The 25,574-nt window shown below is 38.4% G+C and overlaps 1 protein-coding gene and 1 non-coding gene across 5 annotated transcripts; both read left to right on the top strand.

Annotated features, from left to right (window-relative positions):
• The first annotated feature begins 3 nt into the window (after nucleotides 1-3).
• On the top strand, nucleotides 4-25,122 carry LOC128645273 (histone H2B.3). 4 transcript variants are annotated; one of them, XR_008400096.1, is made up of 4 exons: nucleotides 6-355; nucleotides 2,689-2,749; nucleotides 3,568-3,638; nucleotides 3,872-4,030. XR_008400096.1 is itself a non-coding variant. In XM_053698129.1 (3 exons), exons 1-3 carry the CDS (start codon nucleotides 105-107, stop codon nucleotides 24,912-24,914), a joined length of 369 nt encoding a protein of 122 aa, XP_053554104.1. In that variant the 5' UTR covers nucleotides 4-104; the 3' UTR covers nucleotides 24,915-25,122. The 4 variants fall into 4 exon arrangements, 1 of the variants encoding a protein (XP_053554104.1); XR_008400094.1 differs by lacking the exon at nucleotides 3,872-4,030 and adding exons at nucleotides 23,806-23,930; nucleotides 24,708-25,122 and having other exon boundaries at nucleotides 43-355; nucleotides 2,689-3,638; XM_053698129.1 differs by lacking the exons at nucleotides 2,689-2,749; nucleotides 3,568-3,638; nucleotides 3,872-4,030 and adding exons at nucleotides 23,806-23,930; nucleotides 24,708-25,122 and having other exon boundaries at nucleotides 4-141.
• On the top strand, nucleotides 2,389-2,502 carry LOC128646129 (small nucleolar RNA SNORD89). Its single transcript, XR_008400201.1, has one exon. It is a non-coding gene; the product is annotated as a small nucleolar RNA SNORD89 (small nucleolar RNA).
• Nucleotides 25,123-25,574: the final 452 nt, after the last annotated feature.

Consider the following 25,574-nt stretch of genomic DNA (forward strand, 5'->3'; position numbering starts at 1 on the left):
TACTAAGCGGAAGTTCACGCGTTTGTACTGTTGTAGCTTCTGGTCTGTAGCGAATGATGGTATAATGTACACAGTACAAACGCGTGAACTTCCGCTTGAATCAGATGGCCGAAACCATTGTTTTTGGGCGGGTGGTGTTAGGTGAGCCAGGTTTGCATAAAAGTTCAACAGTATTTCTATGGATTCATAGTTTTGCGGTATCTTAAAACGAACACAATATGAACCATCGCGTATATATTAGTTTTATTGGGCTATAAGACAAATGAGCTCGCCCAACCCTATATATAGCGAAACATTATTCATCCTTAACCACGTGACGCAGCTGTTGTAAAATGGCGACCTGCATGATAGACTGGTGAGTGATTACATGTGTTTATTTATATGGTATTAGTTTCTGCTTCCTTTAATTGTATGCTACTCGGTTATTCTGTTTTTAAAATACAGAATCAATTATTTTTGTGGCTAGTAATAATACTATTTTATGTTAACTGACGTTTCTAGCAAATAGTTTACTCCTTGCTAAGCTGTTGGCTACTTTATCTCGTTATGGGCTGCAACAATCTGCAGTGTCTCAGCGTGATACCGCCATGCGTCGGGGTACAACAGTCTTTAATTTTTCTTCATTACAATGTGCCATAACGCTTATTGAAATTTAAAGTACAGCATCTAAATAGTCTTAGATTGAAAAGGCTTACTTTTGGTCCGGTGTTCTGTCGAGAACTCCAATTCAGAACACCGGCCCGCCATGCTGTTGGTGAATGCCAGCAAGTGGCGCAATAGAGTTTTGAGTATGTTCTTCCCTTAACAGACTTTCAGTAGTTCACCACAAAATTAACAAGGGTTTGTACAGCTAAGATGCATGTTTTACGCCTCCTTAGTGTATATAGCTACATCTTTATCAGTTGCGTGTTTCCTCATTCCATGTCTTGTAAAATGTAACTTCCTAACTTTTAATAGTAGGAATAAATAATCCAAAATGGTAGGTGCCAGCAATACAATTCTATCTAATGGTTGCTGGAATTTTAAGTCTAGCTTTTAACATTGATCATGGAAAGTCAAGCAAAATGTGTCATGACTTTATAGAAAAATGTTTAAGCATAGTTTTGAAAGTCTGTTGGAGGGAATTAAACAAAAAAAAAAATACTTTTCTCTTTTTTTTTTTTTATAGTATGGTAATTCTACAAAGCTGTTAGAAATCTAGAATGTAGTGATTGTAAAGTTTAATGAATGCTCAGTATCTAAAAAATCATAAACAGGGGCACTTTAATTTTAATTCATTCAACTTTACAAAAGATGCTTCATTTAAAAAAAAAAAAAAAAATACCACTAAGTTATGGTAAACCTACTGCCGTTCCTCCGCCCATCATAGATGATCCATGACTAATCTGACTTCCTCCAATCGTTGCGTGCCCCATCTGGAGTCCAGCTCGTGGACAGGCGATGATTGGTGGAAGCCGGATTCGTCATTGATCTGCTAAAAGGTAGGAGATGCGGGCTGAGGAACGGCAGTATGTTTACCATAATTCAGTGGCAAATATCTTAAAATGAAGCTTCTTTTGTAAAGTTTTTAATGAATGAAAGTGCCCCTGTTGATTATTTTTAGATACTGGGCATTAATTCATTAAACCTTACAATGACTTTAAAGGCACATTTAACACCTTGAGATTTTTATGTGCAATGAAACAACTTTGCAATATGTTTATCCCCAACCCCCGATTTTCATGTAATATTGGCTCTGAAAATTTAGCAATTTTCTTATTCACAAGACTTGAAATGGACCATGCCGACTTCTGAAGGCGATAAGTCTCTAATTGGCTTTAATCAAACTGCATATAGATATAGTTCATACTAACACAGTTGTTACCCTGGTAGTCTAAAGCCTAATTTTGCTACTCCTAAATGCAAATGTGAGTGGCGTTTGGGTATAAAAAAATGCAGAGAAAGATGTTTGTTTTAAAATGTTAAAGGGATACTAAACTTATATTTTTTTTTCCATTCAGATGGAGCATGCAACTTTCTAATTTAACTCCTATTAATTGTTCTTTGTTCTTTTGGTATCTTTATTTAAATAAGCAGGAACGTAATTTTAGGAGCTGGCCCATTTTTGGTTAAGCACTGTGGGTAGCAATTGGTGGCTACACTTGGCTACCAATCAACAATCACTACCCAGGGTGCCTAAACAAGAATGGTCTGGCTCCTAAAATTACATTGCATGCTCTATCTGAATCATGAAAGGGGAAGAAAAGGTTTAGTATCCCTTTAAGACTGGCTGATTATGTTACAAGGCATTTACTGTCCCTTTGTGTTGCAGTGCTTTATTACCTCATTCTTTATCTATTTATTTAATAATTTTAGTTTAATTTGGAGGGGTTGTTTTTGTTTTTAAATGCCTGGGAATGATGACATAAAAGGCCGAATTGCAGTGCTTTTCTGAGCAGTCTATTCTCTACAGGAAGGCATAATGACAAATCCCCTTGAAGCGAAAACACAACTGACCCTGGCATCTTGTCTTATTTTGAGTGATAGTGTGGGAAATAAATCTGCAGAAACCTCACCAACTAGTGTGGAGACTTCTTTTTAAACCAGTCGTATATGTGCGTTTTTGTTACTTAGGCACAGAATTTTAAACTGTTAATCAGCTGTTAAGCCAAATGGTTATCTAAAACTTGTACATAATTTGTTTTTCAGGTACTACACGTTGCAGTACTTAAAAGGACGTTTAGCTGTTGGATACAATTACAATAGCATGGTTAGTTATCAATGCTATGTTTCCTCCTGTGCGTGTAGCTGTCTTCAAAGCAGTTCTCCCATTTTTAACAATTTAAAGTTATAGTTGCTTACTCTTCATACTGGGGCCATCTTGGAACCTCTTTTCTTGCAGCAGTGCATGACATGTGACTATCCAGCTACAGTGTAGTAACAGTCACGTTTGACTGTGTATATATACAATCACTTATGCTTGTATGCTCACTTGATGCACACAATTTTTTATTTTCCAGCACTCCAAATATACACTTTAGTGTAATTTTGTCAAGGCAAATGTTACCATTAAAACAGTAATTCCATCGCTATAGTATTTGGTTTGTTTGCTATTAATTACTTTGAAACCTAGACTTGAGGTGTTCCTAAATCATAACATAATGAATATAGTTTGAGATTCTTTCTATACTATTTTTCTTCATTCTTAGTTTCTTTATTTGAAAAAGCAGGAACATAAGCTTAGGAGCCAGCCCACCTTCTTGTTGGCTACATTTTAGCTACCAATCAGCATTCGCTACCCGGGTGCTGAACTAAAGATGGGCTGGCTCCTAAGCTTAAATTCCTGCTTTTTCAAATAAAGATACCAAGAGAATGCTGAAAATTGATAATAGGAGTAAATTAGAAAGTTGCTTAAAAATGCTCGCTCTATCTGAATCATGAGGAAAAAATGGGTTCAGTATCCCTTTAAGAGGTTAAACATTGTAGGCCAGTTTTGAAGAGAGCTGCAGCAAAGGAGGAAAAATAGCATGTTGTCTAGTGACCATGCTGTTATAGTTGTGATTAGCAGTTTAATGTCTCTTTAAACAGATCTAAATTGTTACAATTTTGGAGCGGCAATTCTCAAGAGGAGTAAGCGTCTGCAGGACTTGCTTTGACTTGTAAGTAACAAACCTCTGTGCATATGTCTTGTGTAGTGTGCTGGGAATGATGACAAAAAAGGCCGAATTACAGTGCCTCCTAGCAGTTTTCTCTCTGTATAGGAGGCATGATGGAAAAAAACCTTGAAGCGAAATTAAAACTGACCTAACAACTCATGCTAATTGTGTTGATTTAATGGAAAATAAATGTTGCTTAACTTTTTTTTTTTTCTCTCCCTCAAACCCCCCCTTAGGTGCAGTGGACCAAAATATATTCTCCAATGGGCCTTGTTTCTTGGTATAAGACTGGCTGTCCAACTATTTCATTTGTTTCAAACTGGTTTTATGTGAATTTAAGTTGTTTGTTTTTTTGTTTTGTTTTTTTATAAATAAAATTCTATTAATCTACTGAAGTCATTCTTTTCATTGAAATGCAGACATCATTTCCTCATACAGAAGTAAAGCACACAGCCTCTTAACTCCTTTTGAAATGTACATAATATATGCTTATGGCAGGTTCAACATCTCTATTTTGAACTATGAGCCCAGCATAGAACAAGATTGGTAGGTCAGTGTTAGGTGTTATTTTCAGAGGGGGGGTTGTCAGTCAGCACTTGGCCTTATCCTACACCTTCACCTGGAGCCGAATTGACACCTGACGAGATCTCGGGAACAGGAATCACACATGCAGCATGTCAGTCTTAAAGCTGTTCTGTTTATTAGAAGATGAATGAGGCAATAATTACAGCATATGGGGGTTAAACAGTGACGTGTTCATAACTACATCATCTTACAAAGTATTTCTGCAAGAACAAAGAAGCTCATTTAAAATATAATTGGTAGAAAGGAGTGTTAGGGAGTCATTATTACAGAAATACATAACTTCAGATAACAGTAACCGAGCCTCATAGCCCAGCACAAATCAAGGCCGTTTGACATCTTTGTAGAGATAACAGTGCATCCAAGCACATCGTCTGGGTCATTCCCAGGGCCATTCTAGCATTCCTCCCTTTGTCCTCACAAGTGGGTTTATTAGCTCAACTTTTTTTTTTGGGAGAGGGGGGTTTAAACATGTAGCAAGTTACACTATTGGTGTAAAGTAAAATTGTCACATGGGTTTCTGTTATCAATGTAATAAACAAGAATGTACCGTTTCAAAAGAGTAACCAGAAAATTGTGGCTTTACCAGATAAGAATGGCAACATTCATTTTTATGTTAAGTTATGACGGGCTATCGTCGGCTAGATTGGCTCATCCAAATTAGGCAAGGGGTGAGTAAAGTTTAGCTACTGGAAAAACAATTGCAGTAAAAATGTTTTAGACTTGTCTGATCACTTTCCAAATACAAAATCATTAATCATTTAACCTCTGTTTTTATTTTAGGAATAAATGAGTAATTTCCATGTAGTATTCACCCATTATCTCTCCTTTATAATTATGTATACACTTTTTACATCAGAATGGTATCGGGTAAGAAGATCGATCATATACTACGTGATTCTCCGCCCACCACAACTTTTCTGCCAGCTACTTCAACAACAAAATTGACACCATCAGAACTGAAATCAGCTCTCAACATACTACCGGTCTCCCACCCCCCTTAAAAGCTCACAATCTTCCAAAACACACACAGCCATAAATGTAGCTCTTTTTTGCCCCTGTTAGAGTATACTATCCTCTCCCCCTCCCTCTCTTCTACTCTTACCCCTATACTCACATATTCAACCTTTCCCTCAGCACTGGTATAGTTCCCACTTCTCTTTAATATGCATTAGTCACACCTATTCTCAAAAAACCTCTCAATCTAACTTCCCCATCCAACTACTGCCCTATTTCCCTACTACCTCTTGCCTCAAAGCTTCTTGAAAAGCTACTATATGCACGTCTATCCCATTTCCTTACATTAAACTCCCTCCTTGACCTACTGCAATCCTGGATTTTGCCCCCCCCTTCACTCAACAGAAACAGCAATTGTTAAGGTTACCAATGACCTACTTATCCTCCTTTGATACTGTCGACCACCCTGTTTTGCTCCATATCCTTCGGCATCTCTCATGGTTCTCTTCCTATCTGTCTAACCGTACCTTTAGTGTAGCCTCTGCCCAGTTACCGCTTTCTGTTGGGGGTACCGCAAGGCTCTGCCCTTGGTCCCCTTCTCAATCTACACGTCCTCATTAGGTTACTTAAAAAAAAAAGTTCCACGGGTTTCACTATCATTTGTCGACGATACCAAAATCTACCTCTCTGCACCAGAACTATCTCCTTCCTTGCTAACCCGTGTCACTGTCTCTCATCTTGGATGTCCTCTCACTACCTCAAGATAAATCTCTCCAAAACTGAGCTCCTTAATTTCCCCCTTCCAAAATCTCCACCCCCCATGTCTATAACTGTTGACAACTCCATTATTACCCCAACCTCACATGCCCGATGTCTTGGGGATCTTTCAATCCTCACATTCAGTCCTTGGCTAAAGCCTGCTGCTTCCACCTTTTAAAAACCGCTAAAATTAGACATTTCCTTACACGAGACAAAGATTTTAATTTACTCTCATCCTTTCCTGCCTCGACTACTGCAACTTTATCCTCTCTGGTCTCCCTAGCTGCCGCCTAGCTCCTTTACAATCCATAATGGGCCAGTTAAATCTGTTGGCTCTCACAATTAATTTTGAAGTGGCTTGCTGGAATGCAGGGTGTTAGGATGGCATAGTTATAGTACAGAACATTTATATTAGAACTTATCAATTAAAGTCTCTGTAAAATATTGCTTAAAATCCAAACCTGATTTTTAAAATGTCAAGTTTTTCTTGGTTTCTTTCGTTGAGTAATCCTAGGAGCAGCAATGTATACACGCATAGCCACCAATCGGCAGCTAGCAGTAGTGGAATGCTGTTCCTGAGCCTAGTACATATGCTCTTCAACTAAGGATAGCAAACGACCCACATTTGATAATAGTAGTAAATTAAAAAGCTGTTTATAATTACATGTTCTACCTGAAACATTAACCATTAATTTGGCTTTACTGTTCCTTTAAAGGAACACAATTCAAATTAAACTCTCGATTCAGTGCACACAATTTAAACAACTTTCCAATTTACTTACATTATCTAAATGTGCACAATCATTTTATATGCACCTACTGAGCATGTGTAAGCAGTTGCCCTGCTCTGGTCCCCCATACACAGAATTAAAGATTTGAAGCCTAACCTATAAAGCACTCAACATTCCCAATCTGTCCTCTTTAAACAATCTCTGACCCAATGTTCCCTCTAATTTTTTTTTTTTTCCTTGCATGCAATTGTTTTTTTCTGTGTGCAGCACCATACGTATATTCGTGTGTGTATATATTCTCACATATACATGTACAGTTTATCTGGGGGACTGTGAATGCCCAGTATGCATATATCAGCAGGTAATACACAGTATGCAAATATAATCCATTTGCATTTCAATATTTTTAAATAGATTTTTCACTTATATAGGAGCCTCCTTGTTTAACCCCTTAACGACCAAGGACGTACGCCACACGTCCTCAAAAAAAAAAAATGCAGTTAATGACCGAGGACGTGTGGCGTACGTCCTTGGTCTGGAAAGCAGCTGGAAGCGATCCTGCTCGCTTCCAGCTGCTTTCCGGTTATTGCAGTGATGCCTCGATATGGAGGCACCCTGCAATAACCCCCCTTGGCCATCCGATGCAGAGAGAGCCACTCTGTGTCGTTGGTGGGTGGGAGCTTACGTGGGAGGTGGGTGGGAGCTTACGTGGGAGGCGGGTGGGCGGCCATCGATGCTGTGTGTGGAGGGGGGCGGGACCCACAGGGGTGCGCGTGTGCATGGGGGTTGGTGGGCGGGCGCGTGCATGGGGCGGGAGCGGGTGGGAACCGCTACACTACAGAAAATCAAAGTTAAAAGTAAATAAAACATAAGACATTTTAAATATTTAAAATATAATCTAAGGGATCAGGAAGGGGTTGTGGGTTGGTCTTGGTGGGGGGGGGGGGAGCTACACTACAGAAAAGGGCTATTTTTTTTTAAAAAAGGCACATTTTTTGCAAAACTGGGTACTGGCAGACAGCTGCCAGTACCCAAGATGGCGCCCATTAAGGCAGAGGGCAAGGGTTAGAGAGCTGTTAGGTGGGGGATCAGTGAGGTTGGGGTCTAAGGGGGGATCATACACATCAGCATATGTAAATATGCTTTTTTTTTTTTTTTAAAAAAGGGCCAAATACCTTTTATTTTAGTACTTGCAGAGTTTCTGCCAGTACTTAAGATGGCGTGGACAATTGTGGGGTGGGGGAGGGAAGAGAGCTGTTTGGGAGGGATCAGGGGGTCTGATGTTTCAGGTGGGAGGCTGAGCTCTACACTAAAGATAAAATTAACCCTGCAAGCTCCCTACAAGCTACATAATTAACCCCTTCACTGCTAGCCATAATACACGTGTGATGCGCAGCGGCATTTAGAGGCCTTCTAATTACCAAAAAGCAATGCCAAAGCCATATATGTCTGCTATTTCTGAACAAAGGAGATCCCAGAGAAGCATTTACAACCATTTGTGCCATAATTGCACAAGCTGTTTGTAAATAATTTCAGTGAGAAACCTAAAATTGAGAAAAATTTAACTTTTTTTTTAATTTGATCGCATTTGGCGGTGAAATGGTGGCATAAAATATACCAAAATTGGCCTAGATCAATACTTGGGGTTGTCTACTACACTACACTAAAGCTAAAACTATCCCAAAAAGCTCCCTACATGCTCCCTAATTAACCCCTTCACTGCTGGGCATAATACACGTGTGGTGCGCAGTGGCATTTAGCGGCCTTCTAATTACCAAAAAGCAACGCCAAAGTCATATATGTCTGCTATTTCTGAACAAAGGGGATCCCAGAGAAGAATTTACAACCATTTATGCCATAATTGCACAAGCTGTTTGTAAATAATTTAAAGTGAAGGTAAACTTACCTATATACTGAAATAGAATTCAATTATATGTTACAAATAAATATGAGTTTCATTCATCAACCTGTATGAAATGATCTTAGAAATAAAGTTATAGCCGTATAAAAGCTATATTTTAAGCTGATAACAATCAACCCTTTTTTTTTTTTTTTTTTCCCCTCTTGATCACGTTCTTCAAACTACCAACTGAAATTCTGGCCGTTAGGTGGCCGTGGATCTACGTCACCCGTCTACTATTCAAAAAGCGCATGCGCTACTGTCCTATTCAACATCTTGTACTCCAGCGCGCGCTCCCGTTCGCGCATGCGCAGTAGCTTTAATTCAGACCACCTACAGCAAATATTGTTACAAACGTGTCCGGTCAAAAAAAAATATGCTGATCTCTCAATCGCACAACATAGCACTGAATGAACACTGTATAGTTGTTCCTTCAGCGCTATGTTGCTGTCAGGGTTGGGTGCTGTACTTTAATTTCACTTTACTTATCCTGAAATTGTGCTACTCACAAGACCTTCAGATTGAAGCCTTACTAACTAATTCTTACACGGACTTCTACAAACTAACGTCTGTGTGCACAGCTCACGATAACTGTTTCCTGGCGATCATCCAAGGACTCACCCGGTCTCATACCGGCTCCAGAGGTACCACTGCAGCACTCACCTCGCTAGGAAGGCATTGCTCAAATACGTCCAAGAGACCAGTCAAATACAAGTTGCCACATCCGATAACGGTAACTCCGCTCTCAGCTGACTCTGTCTCAGGCTATCCTGCACATCACTCGCTTAGCCTGTCAGCAATTCCAGCAAGCTGATTGGACATCGCAAACACACCCCCAGGGACACTGAACGGCTCGCACCAAACGCAGTCTCAGAACAGCCATGCGCATTGGTCATAGAAATCGGAGGTTTGCGCATGCGCAATGCTTTCGATCGTCGTGTACGAGCTTTGGAGATGCGCATAGAGCGGGTGGGACCGCTCTATACGTAACAGCCTAAAAAATACAGAAGCTGAGGTGGGGTGGAGTTTACACGCTAACGGTAGGCAGCTTACTATAGTAAAAAAAAATAGAAATAAGTGATATAAAATGGAATAAATTTAGCGAATAGCTTATTATGTTAGCCAATGATGCATTAATGTCTTGAAAACATGAAAACTTTACCTTCACTTTAAGTTAGAAACCAAAAGTTTGTGAAAAGTGAACGATTTTTTGTATTTGATCGCATTTGGCGGTGAAATGGTGGCATGAAATATACCAAAATGGGCCTAGATCAATACTTTGGGTTGTCTACTAAAAATAAATATATACATGTCAAGGGATATTCAGGGATTCCTGAAAGATATTAGTGTTCTAATGTAACTAGCGCTAATTTTGAAAAGAAATGGTTTGGAAATAGCAAAGTGCTACTTGTATTTATGGCCCTATAGTTTACAAAAAAAGCAAAGAACATGTAAACATTTGGTATTTCTAAAATCAGGACAAAATTTAGAAACTATTTAGCATGGGTGTTTTTTGTGGTTGTAGATGTGTAACAGATTTTGGGGGTCAAAGTTAGAAAAAGTGTGTTTTTTTCCATTTTTTCCTCATATTTTATAAAAATTTTTATAGTAAATTATAAGATATGATGAAAATAATGGTATCTTTAGAAAGTCCATTTAATGGCGAGAAAAACGGTATATAATATGTGTGGGTACAGTAAATGAATAAGAGGAAAATTACAGCTAAACACAAACACCTCAAAAATCTAAAAATAGCCTTGGTCCCAAACGGACAGAAAATGGAAAAGTGCTGTGGTCATTAAGGGGTTAAAATACAACTAGGATCATCCTACTGTTGTTGGGGATCTCTCCCGCACTCATATATTTTTGCAGGAAGATGAGAGAAGCCTACTAGCAACACTGCTTCTTCCATTCTGCCTTGTCTTCTAACAGCCTGTGCTGTTTTAAACTTTAAAAAAAAATAATCTGTGCCACCCATGCTAGTACCTCCTACCTTACTATTAGTCCGCCCACTGCGTGTCACTAAACTTTTATAAAATCTTTCAAAATGTGCAGGCCACAGGGACAGGCACAGATAAAGGATGTGGTGGACATTTTCCAAAGTACAGACCTTAGTGAAGGACACCAAGGTACATTTAAAATTAAAAACATTATTTTTATAGTGCTTGGTGTTATTATACTGATGCGGATACCACTGATCCTATAACCAGCCCTCCTCTGGCTATACCCATGAGCCAATGTCACTACTGTGTCATTATATAGTGCTCGGTTTTATTATACTGATGCAGATACCACTGATCCTATAACCAGCCCTCCTCTGGTTATACCCATGAGCCAGTGTCACTACTGTGTCATATAGTGCTTGGTGTTATTATACTGATGCAGATACTACTGATCCTATAACCAGCCCTGCTCTGGCTATACCCATGAGCCAGTGTCACTACTGTGTCATTATATAGTGCTGGGTGTTATTATACTGATGCAGATACCACTGATCCTATAACCAGCCCTGCTCTGGCTATACCCATGAGCCAGTGTCACTACTGTGTCATATAGTGCTTGGTGTTATTATACTGATGCAGATACTACTGATCCTATAACCAGCCCTGCTCTGGCTATACCCATGAGCCAGTGTCACTACTGTGTCATTATATAGTGCTGGGTGTTATTATACTGATGCAGATACCACTGATCCTATAACCAGCACTCCTCTGGCTATACCCATGAGCCAGTGTCACTACTGTGTCATTATATAGTGCTCGGTTTTATTATACTGATGCAGATACCATTGATCCTATAACCAGCCCTCCTCTGGCTATACCCATGAGCCAGTGTCACTACTGTGTCATTATATAGTGCTCGGTTTTATTATACTGATGCAGATACCACTGATCCTATAACCAGCACTCCTCTGGCTATACCCATGAGCCAGTGTCACTACTGTGTCATTATATAGTGCTCGGTTTTATTATACTGATGCAGATACCATTGATCCTATAACCAGCCCTCCTCTGGCTATACCCATGTGCCAGTGTCACTACTGTGTCATTATATAGTGCTGGGTGTTATTACACTGATGCAGATACCACTGATCCTATAACCAGCCCTCCTCTGGTTATACCCATGTGCCAGTGTCACTACTGTGTGATTATATAGTGCTGGGTGTTATTACACTGATGCAGATACCATTGATCCTATAACCAGCCCTCCTCTGGCTATACCCATGTGCTAGTGTCACTACTGTGTCATTATATAGTGCTGGGTGTTATTATACTGATGCAGATACCACTGATTCTATAATTAGCCCTCCTCTGGCTATACCCATGTGCCAGTGTCACTACTGTGTCATTATATAGTGCTGGGTGTTATTATACTGATGCAGATACCACTGATTCTATAATTAGCCCTCCTCTGGCTATACCCATGAGCCAGTGTCACTACTGTGTGATTATATAGTGCTGGGTGTTATTACACTGATGCAAATGCCACTGAATATACGTATATGCATTTGTGATTTGCTCGTGGCTGTCACATGATGCAGTGAGAGCGGAACTAGTCACAACTTTGAAATTTGTCTGAAAAAAAATCTACTTCTCATTTAAAATTCAGACTAAGTGCTATTGCTTTGTCTTGTTACCATGCATTTGTTGATTATGCAAATCTGCTGTATTTACTGGTCCTTTAAAAAGAAACTTATACTGTCTTGAAAAAGTGAAAAGTAAGCATCCTTTAGGCTAAAGACATAACCATAAAACACAATACCATGTGCAGGAGCTCATCGGAGTGAAGCAGCTGGGGCTCTGTGAAAACCAACTAATCGCAGACTAATCGATAATGAAATTTGTTGACAACTATTTTTATAGTAAATTATATTGATTAGTTGTTTCAGTTCTATCCCAGATGGAGGCAAAAACACCACTACATTACAGAGCTTTGCTCCACCCCATCTCCCACCATTCAACTTTCTCAGTTATGTTTTTGCCTCCAGCATAGAGAAGGTGAAACTTGAAGAGTTCTTTTCTTCACATTGTTTGGTAGTGGTTCTTTAACAATACCCATTCCCCCCCCCCCCCCCACGAAAAATGCCTCCTGGACATAGGGGTCAACAGAGAGTTCAGCGGGGCAGTGTCAAATCTCCCAGTTTTAGATGTCACGGGCCCCCAGGTGACATTATCTGCCAATCCCCCTGGTCTGCAGTGTATTGCTCTTTCAGATGCTTGGAATGGGCCTTCTACTGAATGCAATCTGCTGTTGCTATGATGCAAGTTAGTGCAGGTAAGAGCAGTAAGTGCTTAAGATTGAACAGGAAGGCTTGCAATTTGCACAGCACTATGGGTGATCCACTCCTTCTTAAAGCGTTGACCATTATGGAGGTGCATTCATGTGATTCATTGTAATACAAATCCTAAAAATGGCTGTCAGATCTTTTGTGTGTTTCACTTTCGCAAGAAGAAACCCGGTTAAAAAAGAGATGAATGCTGCTGCTGGCGGCCATAGCATTCGTAGTACAATGAATCACATGAATGCACATGCTTAGTAACCATATTAGCTACTGGAAATCTGTTTCTTTCATGTAATTAGCAAGAGTCCATGAGCTAGTGACGTATGGGATATACATTCCTACCAGGAGGGGCAAAGTTTCCCAAACCTTAAAATGCCTATAAATACACCCCCTCACCACACCCACAATTCAGTTTTACAAACTTTGCCTCCTATGGAGGTGGTGAAGTAAGTTTGTGCTAGATTCTACGTTGATATGCGCTCCGCAGCAGGTTGGAGCCTGGTTTTCCTCTCAGCGTGCAGTGAATGTCAGAGGGATGTGAGGAGAGTATTGCCTATTTTGAATGCAGTGATCTCCTTCTACGGGGTCTATTTCATAGGTTCTCTGTTATCGGTCGTAGAGATTCATCTCTTACCTCCCTTTTCAGATCGACGATATACTCTTATATATATATACCATTACCTCTGCTGATTTTCGTTTCCGTACTGGTTTGGCTTTCTACAAACATGTAGATGAGTGTCCTGGGGTAAGTAAATCTTATTTTCTGTGACACTCTAAGCTATGGTTGGGCACTTTTTTAATAAAATTCTAAATATATGTATTCAAACATTTATTTGCCTTGACTCAGGATGTTCAACATTCCTTATTTTCAGACAGTCAGTTTCATATTTGGGATAATGCACTTGAATCAATTATTTTTCTTACCTTAAAAATTGGACTTTTTTCCCTGTGGGCTGTTAGGCTCGCGGGGGCTGAAAATGCTTCATTTTATTGCGTCATTCTTGGCGCGGACTTTTTTGGCGCAAAAAATCTTTTCTGTTTCCGGCGTCATACGTGTCGCCGGAAGTTGCGTCATTTTTGACGTTCTTTTGCGCCAAAAATGTCGGCGTTCCGGACGTGGCGTCATTTTTGGCGCCAAAAGCATTTAGGCGCCAAATAATGTGGGCGTCTTATTTGGCGCTAAAAAAATATGGGCGTCGCTTTTGTCTCCACATTATTTAAGTCTCATTATTTATTGCTTCTGGTTGCTAGAAGCTTGTTCACTGGCATTTTTTCCCATTCCTGAAACTGTCATTTAAGGAATTTGATCAATTTTGCTTTATATGTTGTTTTTTCTATTACATATCGCAAGATGTTCCACGTTGCAACTGAGTCAGAAGATACTTCAGGAAAATCACTGCCCGGTGCTGGAGCTACCAAAGCTAAGTGTATCACTTTTGGTATCTGTTCCTTCAGCTGTTGTTTGTATTAAATATTATGACAAACTTGTTAATGCAGATAAAATTTCCTTTAGTACTGTTACATTACCTGTTGCTGTTCCGTCAACATCTAATACTCAGAGTGTTCCTGATAACATAAGAGATTTTGTTTCTAAATCCATTAAGAAGGCTATGTCTGTTATTTCTCCTTCTAGTATACATAAAAGTCTTTTAAAACTTCTCTTTTTTCAGATGAATTTTTAAATGAACATCATCATTCTGATTCTGATAATGGTTCTTCTGGTTCAGAGGTTTCTGTCTCAGAGGTTGATGCTGATAAATCTTTGTATTTGTTCAAGATGGAATTTATTCGTTCTTTATTTAAAGAAGTATTAATTGCATTAGAAATAGAGGATTCTGGTCCTCTTGATACTAAAACTAAACGTTTAAATAAGGTTTTTAAATCTCCTGTAGTTATTCCAGAAGTGTTTCCTGTCCCTGATGCTATTTCTGAAGTAATTTCCAGGGAATGGAATAATTTGGGTAATTCATTTACTCCTTTTAAAACGTTTTAAGCAATTATATCCTGTGCCATCTGACAGATTAGAGTTTTTGGGACAAAATCCCTAAGGTTAATGGGGCTGTCTCTACTCCTGCTATATTTTTAGCGGATGTTGCTGCAGCTTCAACTTTTTGGTTAGAAGATTTAGCGCAACAAGTAACAGATCATAATTTTATAGCATTATTATTATTCTATAACATGCTAATAATTTTATTTGTGATACCATCTTTGATATCATTTGAGTTGATGTCAGGTATATGTCTCTAGCTATTTTAGCTAGAAGAGCTTTATGGCTTAAAACTTGGAATGCTGATATGTCTTCTAAGTCTGCTTTGCTATCCTTTTCTTTCCAGGGTAATAAATTATTCGGTTCTCAGTTGGATTCTTTTATCTCAACTGTTACTGGAAGGAAGGGAACTTTACCACAGGATAAAAAATCTGAGGTAAATTTAGGTCTAATAATTGTTTTCGTTCCTTTCATCACAACAAGGAACAAAAGCCTGATCCTTCATCCTCAGGAGCGGTATCAGTTTGGAAACCTTCTTCACTTTGGAATATATCCAAGCCTATAGAAACCCAAAGCCAGCTCCTAAGTCCTCATGAAGGTGCGGCCCTCATTCCAGCTCAGCTAGTATGGGGCAGTTTACGTTCTTTTCAAAGAAATTTGGATCAATTCCGTTCACAATGTCTGGTTTCAGAACATTGTTTCAGAAGGGTACAGAATTGGCTTCAAGTTAAGGCCTCCTGCAAAGAGATTTTTTTCCTTCCCGTGTCCCAGTAAACCCAGCAGAGGCTCAAGCATTTCTGAAATGTGTTTCAGATCTAGAGTTGGCTGGAGTAATTATGCCAGTTCCAGTTCTGGAACAGGGGCTGGGGTTTTATTCTATCTCTTCATTGTACCAAAGAAGGTCAATTCCTTCAGACCAGTTCCGGATCTATCAATATTGAATCGTTATGTAAGGATACCAACATTCAAGATGGTAACTGTAGGACTATCCTGCCTTTTGTTTAGCAAGGGCATTATATGTCTACAATAGATTTACAGGATGCATATCTGCATATTCCGATTCATCCAGATCACTTTTAGTTTCTGAGATTCTCTTTTTAGACAAGCATTACCAGTTTTGTGGCTCTACCGTTTGGCCTAGCATCAGCTCCAAGAATTTTTTCAAAGGTTCTCGGTGCCCTTCTGTCTGTAATCAGAGAACAGGGTTTTGGTATTTCCTTATTTTGAACAATATCTTGGTACTTGCTCAGTCTTCACATTTTCGCAGAATCGCATACGAATCGACTTGTGTTGTTTCTTCAAGATCATGGTTGGAGGATCAATTTACCAAAAAGTTCATTGATTCCTCAGACAAGGGTAACCTTTTTAGGTTTCCAGATAGATTCAGTGTCTATGACTCTGTTCTTGTCAGACAAGAGAAGTTTAGCATTGATATCAGCTTGTCAAAACCTTCAGTCACAATCATTCCCTTTGGTAGCCTTATGCATGGAAATTTTAGGTCTTAGGACTGCCGCATCGGATGCGATCTCCTTTGCTCGTTTTCACATGCGACCTCTTCAGCTCTGTATGCTGAACCAATGGTGCAGGGATTACACAAAGATATCTCAATTAATATCTTTAAACCGATTATACGACACTCTCTGACGTGGTGGACAGATCACCATCGTTTAGTTCAGGGGGCTTCTTTGTTCTTCCGACCTGGACTATAATCTCAACAGATGCAAGTCTTACAGGTTGGGGAGCTGTGTGGGGGTCTCTGACGGCACAAGGGGTTTGGGAATCTCAGGAGGTGAGATTACCGATCAATATTTTGGAACTCCGTGCAATTTTCAGAGCTCTTCAGTCTTGGCCTCTTCTGAAGAGAGAGTTGTTCATTTGTTTTCAGATAGACAATGTCACAACTGTGGCATACATCAATCATCAAGGAGGGACTCACAGTCCTCTGGCTGTGAAAGAAGTATCTCGAATTTTGGTTTGGGCGGAATCCAGCTCCTGTCTAATCTCTGCGGTTCATATCCCAGGTATAGACAATTGGGAAGCGGATTATGTCAGTCGCCAAACGTTGCATCCGGGCGAATGGTCTCTTCACCCAGAGGTATTTCTTCAGATTGTTCAAATGTGGGAACTCCCAGAAATAGATCTGATGGCTTCTCATCTAAACAAGAAACTTCCCTGGTATCTGTCCAGATCCCGGGATCCTCGGGCGGAGGCAGTGGATGCATTATCACTTCCTTGGAAGTATCATCCTGCCTATATCTTTCCGCCTCTAGTTCTTCTTCCAAGAGTATTCTCCAAGATTCTAAAGGAATGCTCGTTTGTCCTGCTGGTAGCTCCAGCATGGCCTCACAGGTTTTTGTATGCGGATCTTGTCCGGATGGCCTCTTGCCAGCTGTGGACTCTTCCGTTCAGACCAGACTTTCTGTCACAAGGTCCTTTCTTCCATCAGGATCTCAAATCCTTAAATTTTAAGGTATGGAGTTTGAACGCTTGATTCTTGGTCAAAGAGGTTTCTCTGACTCTGTGATTAATACTATGTGACAGGCTCGTAAATCTGTATCTAGAGAGATATATTATTGAGTCTGGAAGACTTATATTTCTTAGTGTCTTTCTCATCATTTTTCTTGGCATTCTTTTTGAATACCGAGAAATTTACAGTTTCTTCAGGATGGTTTAGATAAAGGTTTGTCCGCAAGTTCCTTGAATAGACAAATCTCTGCTCTTTCTGTTCTTTTTCACAGAAAGATTGCTACTCTTCCTGATATTCATTGTTTTGTACAAGCTTTGGTTCGTATAAAACCTGTCATTAAGTCAATTTCTCCTCCTTGGAGTTTGAATTTGGTTCTGGGGGCTCTTCAAGCTCTTCCTTTTGAACCCATGTATTCTTTGGTCATTAAATTACTTTCTTGGAAAGTTTTGTTTCTTTTGGCCATCTCTTCTGCCAGAAGAGTCTCTGAATTATCTGCTCTTTCTTGTGAGTCTCCTTTTCATATTTTTTATCAGGATAAGGCGGTGCTGCAAACTTCTTTTGAATTTTTTACCTAAGGTTGTGAATTCTAACAACATTAGTAGAGAAATTGTGGTTCCTTCATTATGTCCTAATCCTATGAATTCTAAGGAGAAATCATTGCATTCTTTGGATGCTGTTAGAGCTTTGTATTATTATGTTGAAGCTACTAAGTCTTTCCGAAAGACTTCTAGTCTATTTGTCATATTTTCCGGTTCTAGAAAAGGACAGAAAGCTTCTGCCATTTCTTTGGCATCTTGGTTGAAATCTTTATTTCATCATGCCTATGTCGAGTCGGGTAAAACTCCGCCTCGAAGGATTACAGCTCATTCTACTAGGTCAGTTTCTACTTCCTGGGCGTTTAGGAATGAAGTTTCGGTTGATCAGATTTGCAAAGCAGCAACTTGGTCCTCTTTGCATACTTTTACTAAATTCTACCATTTTTGATGTGTTTTCTTTTTCTGAAGCAGTTTTTGGTAGAAAAGTACTTCAGGCAGTGGTTTCAGTTTGAATCTTCTGCTTATGTTTTCATTAAACTTTATTTTGGGTGTGGATTATTTTCAGCAGGAATTGGCTGTCTTTATTTTATCCCTCCCTCTCTAGTGACTCTTGCGTGGAAAGATCCACATCTTGGGTAGTCATTATCCTATACGTCACTAGCTCATGGACTCTTGCTAATTACATGAAAGAAAACATAATTTATGTAAGAACTTACCTGATAAATTCATTTCTTTCATATTAGCAAGAGTCCATGAGGCCCGCCCTTTTTTGTGGTGGTTATGATTTTTTTGTATAAAGCACAATTATTCCAATTCCTTATTTTATATGCTTTCGCACTTTTTTCTTATCACCCCACTTCTTGGCTATTCGTTAAACTGAATTGTGGGTGTGGTGAGGGGTGTATTTATAGGCATTTTAAGGTTTGGGAAACTTTGCCCCTCCTGGTAGGAATGTATATCCCATACGTCACTAGCTCATGGACTCTTGCTAATATGAAAGAAATGAATTTATCAGGTAAGTTCTTACATAAATTATGTTTTTCCTGAGCCTTTTTGGAACATTCTTTGCTATTTCTGTGTAAAAAGGGGCATATATTAATGTGTTTCTGTGTATTTTGACAGAAACAGTGAAAACTGGTTACATATTTCTCAAATCAGCCTCTTCAAGCAAAGTGCAGATGTATACAGAAAACAAGTTAGCAATGGCACTATTGTAGGCAATCCCCACTTGGTTAGATAATCAGAATAGTGAAAACTGGATGTCCTCCAGTATATTCTTTCAGTTATATTCTTATATTAATTTTGTGGGTTGGTGCTTGTGCATAAAAATGGAATATACAACAAATTAGTGGAACAAGATTAGTTCCACTAGAAAGTATGCACTTCTAACACTCTGCTGCCCAGACTTGGGGCTAGTACTACACAGAAAACATAAAATATAACTTTTATTATGATTTTTAAAAATGTATTTAGAACAACAACATTCATACATTAAAATTCCAAATGTGATCACTCTAACCCTAGGTTCTACTTCGCATTTGGAATTTTAATGTATGAATGTTGTTGTTCTAAATACATTTTTAAAAATCATAATAAAAGTTATATTTTATGTTTTCTGTGTAGTACTAGCCCCAAGTCTGGGCAGCAGAGTGCTAGAAGTGCATACTTTCTAGTGGAACTAATCTTGTTCCACTAATTTGTTGTAAAGTGCAGATGTATGCCTACAGATGAGGCTATCTCGTCACAAACAATTCTCCTGATGATAACTTATGTACAGTGACTTGTATAGTTTCCCTAAAGCTTAAAAGGGAATTATGGATTCTGACTGGCCCTCTGCCTTCTCAGTAACCTTCCTAAATCTAAGGTGCTGGATAGATTTTTCTAAGTCTGTTCCTAAACAGTGTACTTACTGCTTTACCTAAACCTGAATTGCTGTTGGAGCTATTGTCAAGTCCCCCCACTTTGTTCCTTCCACAAAGTTTAAGGCTATTTCCTTTACTATCCTCTAATTTGAATGTCTGGTAAACTAAGGTGGACAGAGCTATAATCAAAGGCATACTAATATTCCATTAGAGGATATCACTATGTGGCAGCGGCCATTATTGTTTGGTGCAATAACCTCTCTGCAGTAACATCTGTAAATGAACTTTGGAAAAGAACCAGGAACATGTTAAGCAGATTAAGATTGCTAATAGCTATATTTGTGACATGGAAATGGTTCACATTAATATTAAAAAGTTCTACTATGACTGTTTTAGCTGGATATGCTTTACATCTTAATTCTAGGTATGTAGGCATTGCCTCTAAAAGCAGACTTCTATCTCTGCTGCGTTTTGGTAGTTTTCAATCATTTCAGCACTTCTGATCTCAAAAACGCTCTCCTCCAGTCAAGCTGCTGGATCCCCCTAGACTTGACCAAGAAGGTCACTCCTCAATTTTTTTTTAGGTATCTCCCCCAACAGGATTCTCTTCCTGTGGGGGGAAGATTGCTAGAACTGTCCTAGAACTGGTATAACAAGGATACAGAATGAGTTTTGAGAAAGATTTATTTTATTTTGTTTGTCATGAGACCTTTTTAATTCTAAGGTGGATCTAAAAGGGAGTGGAGTAATTTGACTAGTTTCCTTGGATGAATAGGGCAGGGTTTTTTACTCTTACCTATTTCGGGTTCAGAAAAAAAGAGGGAATATTTAAACCTATTCTAGATCTGAAGTTCCTAAATTTATTTCCAAACTCCAAGATTCCTTCTAGTGCAGAGTCAGTTGAGGCCATAGCCTTTCAGGAAACCTATCTACAAATCCCAATTCAGGAATCTTCTTTCAGATAGCCGTACTGGACAGTAATTTTGACTGAAGCCAGCCTACTAGGTTTAGGGGTTGTCTGGGGGTCTCTGAGGGCACAAGGAGGTGGGTCTTCTCAGGAGGTGAGGTAACCTATCAACTTTCTGGAACTTTGGAGCAATATACAAGGCTCTCAAGAGTTGATCTACTCAGGAATATTTTTTTTTCAACTGGACTAAGCCATGGCAGTGGATTGTGTCTATCATCAGGGTGACATTTGCAGTTCCTTGGTGCTGCTGGAGGTGCCTTGTATTATCAGGTGGGTAGAGATAATCAGACTGTGATCTCAGCTATTCATGTTAAAAGTCAACAATTTGGACTCAGACTTTCGAAGTTGCCAGTGACTTCATCTGGGGAGAATGGTCCTTAAATCAAAAAGTCTTCAACCAGATTGTGAGGTGCTAGGGGATGCCACTGGCCCTATAACCCTCTTACCGGTGTTGTCTGGACACAGACAGTGTATCTGCCAACTTCAAGTGTCTCCGGTATGGGTGGCGTCTGTGTGGATCTTGACTCCTCCTATCAACATATGGTTACCATGGAAAGCACCTGCTCCGAACCTCACTGCAGTATGTAAATACTTCCCATGATATTCCAATCAGCTGGTGGATATCCAATGCTCAAAACAACAAAAGATTAGCCAAAAAAAAAAAAAAGTAAAAAAATGTATTAACAATAAGTTAAAACATCAAAATTCTAGGGGGTGCTGCAACTCACACAGGAACGTACATACAAGCATACAAGTGGTGTAGCACAAAGCGGCTTACGCGTTTCAGCTTACAAAGAAGAAGACTTTTACGAAAGAAGAAAATTGGGTTCAGTGTCCCATTAATGCTAAATAACATATTAGCGTAAATTCACTGTTTTAATTATTAAGTAAAAACCTATAGGGATCCCTACAATCATGTAAGTGGTTCTGATACATATTAACACATATGTTCATAGTACCTCTCTTGCCTACACACTAGTTAGTGATTCTAGCTCATGCCATCTTTGTTTCACTATTCCTGGGTTTTAAAGGGACACTGAACCCACATTTTTTCTTTTGTGACTCAGAGCATGCAATTTTAAGCAACTTTCTAATTTACTCCTGTTATAAATTTTTCTTTGTTCTCTTGCTATCTTTATTTGTAAAATAATGCATCTAAGCTTTTTTTGGTTCACTACTCTGGACAGCTCTTTTTTATTGGTGGATGAATTTATCCATCAATCAGCAAGAACAACCCAGGTTGTTCACCAAAAATGGGCCGGCATCTAAACTTACATTCTTGCATTTCAAATAAAGATACCAAGAGAATGAAGAAAATTTGCTAATAGGAGTAAATTAGAAAGTTGCTTAAAATTTCATGCACTATCTGAATCCCGGAAGAAAAAAAATTGGGTTCAGTGTCCCTTTAATATTCGACCAAACATAGTGTATATAAATGTTACACAGTAATGTTTCGAGTGCCCTTCTATCCATTATGTGTCTAAGGTATCCAAAATTGGTAATAATTCCTATCAGAAATAAAAAGGAACTAAAGAAATGGTTATTTAATTTATACAACTTAATAATGAGTATAGAGTAACATAGGTAATAGCGTACTATGGAATTGTCCTGATCAACACTAATTGAGATCTAAGTGAATGGATATATGTGTGTGGCGTAAATCTGATGAAATAAAGGAGTAAGGTAAGATAAAGTGAGTGTGAGTGAGTGGAAAACAAAGCTGAGACAATACTGTGTCTCTAATGGGTATGTTTCCCATTAGAGACACAGTATTGTCTCAGCTTCATCATTTTAAACTAAAGTGTACTTGCAGCCACCAATTAGCCGCTTCATTTCCAGGAATACATTGCTACTCCTGAGTCTACTTAGGTATGCTTTTAAATAAAAGATAACAAAGGAATGAAGCGAGTTAGATAATAAATGTAAACTGGATTGTTGTTTAAAATTGCATGCTCTGAATCCTGAAAGTTTAATTGTGACCTTTGCCTTTTACAAGTGAGGTTAGAGTTGCCAACCCTCATTTATTTCCATAGATCTCCTTTATTTGCCAAAACTTGTTAACAATGCTCCAGGCTCCCTTATTTATCTGCTCTTTTCATTACCCTTTTTTCCTTTATTTTTCACATCTAAAATCTGCACTTAATATTTACTCTTATGCTCTTATTTAGTTCATCACTTTTATGTTAATCTGACAGTTTATTGCTTTACTCCCACTGGACTTAATGGGAAATAGGTGTCACAGAAAAAGGCTGAATGTACTAAACTAGACTGCAAAAATGAAGATGATTTGTTGTAACAAAATGTATCAGATTGTAAAATAAAGTGTTTCCCCCAGTAACTATTGTATAATTTGTAGAGTCTTTTGTCTTCCTTATTGTTTTAAATAAATAAAAATAAACCAGTTTGCAAACCAATATAAGGTAAAATAATCACAAAGAACCACCTGCCAAAAGGTGCCATTAGTAGTTACATTTATATACTGATTTAATGACAGCTGCGGCTTATGATGGCTGATTAGCCAATACCTGGTCTGTAGATATAAACTCCATTAGCAGCCTTAACATTTCCATTGTGGTAGTGTTCAGAGCATTGAGTGGTTAGTGTAATGCTTTATGGTTCAGTAGGAAAGCTGATTTTGTAACAGTGTTTTAGAAGTCTCCTTAAACCAGTATCTTGTGGGGATAACATTTTCAGGGTAACATAACTTGTTAAAGAGATATTAAACACTAACTGCTAGATAGAATAAAGGATTGAAAGAAAAGATTTTTCTAAGAATAACATGTGTAGGTTTTTTTTATTTCATTAGTTGCTTAAATATTGACAAAATAAGTAAAGTTTCAATTTATAAAAACCGAAGTTGCCACATAATAACTTAGTTACCTTCTCTGCTGTGGCCAATTAGGGACAGTTAGAAATAAGTCACTAGTTTAGTCAATGGCTGAGTGGATTTTAAATGTTCTGCACTTTAATAGGAACAGAAAAAGTTCATAATTTCAGTATAGATTATAATATACCTTCATCTCAAAGTGTTTAATGTCTTTCTCATTGTGAGCAGAACTAAATAATCAGCATATACTGATTTGACTCAAGGGCTCCAGACTTTCCCTATAGTTCATTATTAACCCATCTTCTTCCCACAGCATCCAACATGAAACAGACTGTTGTAACTAAGAGTGGCAGTACCTTCCTGCACAAGAGGACTCTGGGTGTCATTGGAAAAGCTAAGAAGGGACACGCCAAGCATCTGTACAGGAATATAAAGCAAGTAGGTAGAATGTTTAATTTGTTCTTAAGGAAACAGGGCACAATTTTTAGTTCGTAACTTAAAGGGACACTAAACCCAACATTTTCTTTCATAATTCAGGTAGGGAATACAATTTTAAACATTCTAATTTTGCTTCATTTTTAAAATATCATTTGTTGAAGAAATGGCAAATCACATGGGTGAGCCAATTGCACAAGACATCTCTGCAGCCACCAATCTAGAGCTACTGAGCCTCTCTAGATTGTTCTGGAGTAGACAATATAATGTTTATAAACAAAACTATTGTTTGAGAGTCCTGTATCTGAGACCAAGAAGAGACTATTTTGGCAGGGTTAGGCTTGGAAACTACACAATCTTCAGTGTGAAATTACAGGTAATGAGAGTAAATTGTACAGTTCAATATATAACATTTTATATCACATGTTCCATGTCCCTTTAAGCTACTTAAGTGTAAATATATATATATACACACAAAATTCTAAGTCAATTGAAACAGATATTTATAATTGTGTCCAGCAATGTGGAAGTTTGTGGACAAGCAAAGTGTGTATGTATGTATGTATACTATTTTTTTTTTTTTTTCCCCCCATTGGTCACACTTATAAGACTGTTCATAAGTCTATACAATATAAGCCACTCCAGGAAGAACACTATTTTATGCTATTAATGGTTCTAAATTGCTTGTTAAAGGTATTCTAGTTTGTCTTGCAAACAGACTAAAATGTGGTTTTCCCTTTAACACATGTAAGTTAGTAATACAGACATTTCTTATCTTAGGGACACCCAGATATGACTAAATACCAGTGGGCTGTGGACTTCCTGAAAGGGACCCTAAAAGCTAATGATTTAGCTAAAGTTGGCTCAGAAGCTGCCAGACTCTCTCACTTCAACACAAGAAAAGCAATAACCAGCTGTGAAATCCAGAGTGCCCTGGAACAGTTGTATCCAAAGAGAAGCAATACATTTGGGTTTATTGAAAGGTGATAAATGGCTCCTATTCATGTCTGACACAATGCCTGTAACAGCTTAAGGACCTACACCTGACTATGTATGGAGGACTATGAGGCTTTTTTCTATGTAGTGCTGCTTTTGTGGCCCGAGATTTTCTTAAAACAATCACTGGGCACGTGCAATACTGATTTGTACTTTTACAATTGTTTACTTTTTTATTTAAATAAAATATTTTAATTAATGGTGTCCTTACTCATTCTACCAGAAACATCTACTGTGTAGTGTAATCTCTATTTTTGCCACATTTCCAAGGAATGTATGTACAGTGAGTATAGAGGCTGGTGAGGAACTGGTTATGATACTCCCAATAAATGCACATAGACAGTAAGGCTAGTCACAACTATATTATCAAGTGTTTTGCATGTTGTCAAAGCCAGTTAGGGGAAGATATGTAGCCTTAAGTCAGCAGGGTGGTATATTGTGGATTTCTAATTCTCATTTCTCAGAGCTAAATTACATGAAAATGGACTATATATATATATATATAAAAAGTATATTTTAAGTTGTATCATTATACATAACTAAATATTTAATAGAATACTCTAGGCGTATACTGTCCCTTTACTTGACCGAATAAACAATTTTCTTTTATATTTATACTGTGACTTTCTGTAGGTCATAGTTTAACTCCAC

Source organism: Bombina bombina, chromosome 1, assembly GCF_027579735.1.
Source record: "Bombina bombina isolate aBomBom1 chromosome 1, aBomBom1.pri, whole genome shotgun sequence".
Classification (NCBI taxonomy): Eukaryota; Metazoa; Chordata; class Amphibia; order Anura; family Bombinatoridae; genus Bombina; species Bombina bombina.